General features: G+C 34.8%; 1 protein-coding gene across 1 annotated transcript; it reads left to right on the top strand.

The window, feature by feature from the left end:
- Nucleotides 1-220: 220 nt before the first annotated feature.
- Nucleotides 221-4,417, top strand: LOC122596379 (mitochondrial import receptor subunit TOM20-like). Its single transcript, XM_043768944.1, has 6 exons — nt 221-513; nt 2,063-2,141; nt 2,329-2,498; nt 2,604-2,651; nt 3,366-3,461; nt 4,057-4,417. Exons 1-6 carry the CDS (start codon nt 421-423, stop codon nt 4,174-4,176), a joined length of 606 nt encoding a protein of 201 aa, XP_043624879.1. The 5' UTR covers nt 221-420; the 3' UTR covers nt 4,177-4,417.
- The last annotated feature ends 312 nt before the right edge of the window (nt 4,418-4,729 follow it).

Raw genomic sequence — 4,729 nt, 5'->3', positions numbered from 1 at the left:
CTTCAAAGAAACGTTTCGGTATCTATAAAAAATTCTAGGGAATGTTTCATACATGTTTCGTACGAGGAAACGTTTCCATGGAGTTTCAGAAACGAGTACGACTACCTGTTTGGAGTTTCGGTGCATCATAGAACCCCGCAAAGCGGGGCCAAAACCTTACTAGTTTAACTTAAACGTAAAGACATGTAGAAATAGTGTTTGAAATAAAATTGTTGACTTGTTAAGCAAACAAACAAAAAAAGTTACCAAAAACCTCTTTGGGCTTCTTTCAGTTTGTATGATAAACCCTAACCCACCGGAGGATCATACACATACCTATACCTATATATACACAACCGTTTTCTTTCATCATCTAGCAACAGAATAAAAAAAAACTCTCAAATCCAGATCTGAGTAGTGAAAACAACAAGAAGAAGAAGCATGGACCAAGTTGATTTTGAAAGAATGATGATATTCGAACATGCTCGTGTTAACGCCGAAGCTGAATACCTCAAGAACCCTGACGACGCTGACGTAACCTTCTTTCTCCCTCTACCTATATATATATATATGTGATTGATTATCTATTGTTTAAGGGTGGAAAAGAAAAAAAAAAAGAGGAAAGGGGAAAATTATAAAATGCATTTTTTAATTGTTGAAAGGGATAATACTTGTTTGAATATGTAGTTGGGTGGACACTCGATCTTCTTAGCAGGCTGTTGAGGTGTGATGAGCTTGAATTGTATTTATGTAAAGTTTTGTTTAGGTTTACGTTTGAACATCACTACCTTTGACCTTGAAGCTCTTCGGTTTATTATTAATTCATTTAGGACTAGTGCATTGAAATAAAGGGGACCTAAAAGTGGTAATCGAATAAACTAGTCACCGAGTCATTGGTAATCTTTGTTTCATCGATTAATACTCTACATGTTATGGTTATTACTTGAACAACTGTGAGTTTGAGATTATTAAAGATATGCAATGTTGATGTGTTCCTTGTGGGGAAGTCTATTTGTTGAATGATTTTTGGTATATCGGAGTTGTTTAGATTGGTTACACTGGTTCGAGGTTGTTCGGATCGGGTTATTCTGTTTTAATTCCTTCACTGTTTTATATGGAACCTGAAACAAGTAAGTATTTGGGTTAGTCAGTTTAATTTTGATTGCCTGAATAAGCAGTCAACCTTTTTAAATTGTTCATAATAAACTGCTACTGCTAGTCTGCCTTGTGAAGCAAAAAATTTAGTAGCTCAAAGTATCTTACAAGTCCTGTTTAAACTACCATTAAACCCATAATAAACTTTCATGCTTTAGTTGTGAATAGAAGCGTGGCACGAGGTTAGCTGAACATGTGTGTGTGTGGTGTAAAAGGGTCTGTACATGACAACATAATGAGTGGGTTGTGTGAGTGCAAAGTGTTGCTCATGTTTCTTAAAGTATTGAGATAAGGAACATTCAAAAAACCTTTTTGTTACTAGTTTGGGTTAAATAAAAAATATTGGCGGGGTGCTACTTTATATAGACAAAACTTCTGAAGTGATTTAGGGTGCGTTTAGTCGGAAAAAAACACCCCTTGCATTCCATTTTTGTTTTCCAAGAAAACATGGAAAACAAAAAACACGTTCAAATCATAGTTTTCCAAAAATATTTTCCATGAAAACAGAAAACTATGTTTTCCACTTTTCTATGGGAAATTAGAAAACATTTTTTTATTGTTTTCCACTTTTCATTTTCCATTTTCTAAATTTTGAAAATCTCACTGTTTTCCATTTTCTAGTTTTGAACGCGTTTTCAAAATTTTCATTTGTTTTCTAGAGATGGTAACTCTTTTCATTTTCTAGAAAATTGGAAATGGAAAACTAGAAAACATTTTCCACAACTAAACGCGCCCTTAGGTTTCTAGTAGAAAGGAGTCAAAGACCTAATGCTGCATTATGTGCAAAGAAATGTAGGTTGTAGCATCTACTAATAAAGGAAATACTCTTTAATCATTGATTTGCTAAAAACTAACCACAATTGATGATCATTTGAAATTTTCTATTTGTCACGAGAAGTTGAGAACTGACAGTATAATTTTGTTACAGAATTTGACAAAATGGGGCGGGGCTCTTCTGGAATTGTCTCAGTTCGGGAATATTAATGAATCAAAGAAGATGCTTAAAGGTACTCTTTTTCTTTATTTTGTTGGACAAGCTGCTTAAAAATACTCTGAGTTGCTAATAGTTATTAAATCCATGTATTACATGAAATTGATGCAATTTTCTTATGTATTTTGCCTTTTTGTTTAATTGTTGTATATTATCACAATCAAAAACTTATATTTGGACAAAAATATATAAACGAAATTTAGATGCTGTGTCAAAATTGGAAGAGGCATTAGCTATCAATCCTGCAAAACATGAGGCGCTGTGGTGCCTAGGGAGTGTCCTCACTGCCAATGGATTTTTAATCTCTGAGCACGAAGAGGCTAGGATTCTGTTTGACCAGGCACTTGATTATTTCGAAAAGGCTGTAGAACTGGTATTTACTCTTTGCTTGTGCATATAAGTTTCTAAAAGTTGAATATCTTTTCACCATATATGCTAAATAGATCTGACTGTGAATGTATGTGATCAACTTTGTCAGTGTCCAGAGAATGAGCATTATCTCCAAGCTTTGGCATCTTGTGCTAAGGTAATCCACAATTTTTATTTACTTGTTTCTTACCGTAGTCTTTTATTAGTTGGTCTAATTTACATGCCTTGCAACTCCTTCATATGTTAGAATTTTGAAATATTTGTTGGTGCAAGTACATGTCCCTCTGTTAAGTTGTCTTATGTTAGTTACTTCGTTGTGAAATTTGGTCTTTTCACCAAGTAATAAGAATTTTAACAAGCATACGACAGCCGGCAGCTATCCTCTACAAACCTGCTATTAGCCAGCAGCTGTTAGTTTCACCTTTATGTATTGATACATCATACATTTTTCAGAACATTAATTAATTAGGCACGTTTCGGGGTACCAGTTTAACAAACTTCTCACAGTGTATTTCACTTTACATGACTTAGCTTTGTTCCTGTCTAGCTTAGACAACTAGTGTTAAATCGTACAGCTTCTCATATGTAAATAATCACCTCTTTATTTCTATGGCTAAATTTGGAAAAGTTTTCTGATCTAAAAATGTTAAAAATATTTCGTGGAAGGGTAATGAAACGCGTAACCTGTGTGATTTACTATTTAGAGAATGGAGGGACAACGTATATGTATGCATGTGTGCCGCATGATATTGGCTGTAAGATAACATGTAATGACTTATCATATATTGGTAATAGTGAACAAGAGTTTGGCAACGGATTTCTCAAACATGATGGAATCCAGTCTTTAACATTTATAAACTTAATCTTGTAGGCCGCGGAGGTTCACAAGGAAATCCACAGACAGGGAGGACTTGCTCAAGCTCAACAAACATTGGGTGGAGGATCTGCTACGTCTTCAAGCGCTAAGGTTATGAGTATTCCTTTTATTTTTATGTCAACTATTGGTGTCATGATGGATGTGTAGGTTAATACTCAAAATAGGTTTGAGTCAAAATACGTGATTCGTTGTACAGGTCAATGTCTTCCCAGCCAATTTACTTTATTGATGTTTCTTTTCTCTTCCATTTATCATAAAATTTGAAGAAAAAAAAAATCTAATTTCTAAAATCAGATCTGGCACGATGCCTTGGTTCAAGTTCAGTCCATGGAAGAGGCGTGTCCTAAAGATAAAACATAACTTGTGTCTATCCATTGATAAGGGAAGCACTTGGTGACCTTAAGGTCCCAAGTTTGATCCCTGCTTGGTACAAAAAACAATTCCTTTAAGGTGCCCGTGACTAATGAAGCCTAGGCCCACTTGTGAAGTTCTAAAGACGCGGGTTCGATCCTTCGGGTGCCCAGATCATGTGGGGATTAGGATGGAGGTGTTGTACCGGCATCTATGGAATTTGTAGCATTAGGCATCTATAGATTTTGTTTATTTTACATCAGTCCTTGAAAAGTAAACCAATCATCTCATCTGAATCTTGTTTTTATTTACATTCAACTGTTCTGTGTGGTAGGGATCTGCCAAGAACAAGAGGAGTGATCTAATGTATGATATATTTGGATGGGTAATTCTTGCTGCTGGGCTGGTTACATGGCTCAGGATGGCCAAGTTGCCTCCACCACCACCAATGTGAGGATGTTGCTTCTTTTTTAGTAAGTTAAGCTCATTTTATTATAAGACGATGCAAATGTTCACTACATATTTATGGTTTAGACATGCACCAACTAGGCGTCTCATGTGAGCTTATGAGTTCATTATTCTATCTATTAAATGTCCATTCGAATGTGCACTATCGTGAATAGCGAATCGCATCTGCTATTTTGCAAATTTTGACCTATAACTCTTTATAAATGTATTTTTGTTTGTGATTTTTAGTTATACATTGCAATATTGCATTTTACTTTTTAATCAATATCTTTTCCTAGTATCTTGCAATGTTTGGCTAGAGTCGAAACTGCCCTCCTACCAAGTGTCACCTTTTTGTTGCGAAGAAGGATACTTTGGTTCTTGTAAGTGTAATCTAGAGGGGGTGAATAGATTATACCAATTTTTAAATTCTTTTTGAAATATTATTTTGAAATCAAAGACTTATCTCTTGGTTTGTGCAAGACAATATCACAACAACAACTATATACATCAAATACAATCAAATTAAAAGATAAAGTTAGAAAATATGTCACCATACA

Source organism: Erigeron canadensis, chromosome 4, assembly GCF_010389155.1.
Source record: "Erigeron canadensis isolate Cc75 chromosome 4, C_canadensis_v1, whole genome shotgun sequence".
Lineage (NCBI taxonomy): Eukaryota > Viridiplantae > Streptophyta > Magnoliopsida > Asterales > Asteraceae > Erigeron > Erigeron canadensis.
The sequence above is the reverse complement of the archived record's forward strand: the minus strand, read 5'-3'. Positions and strand labels throughout refer to the sequence as shown.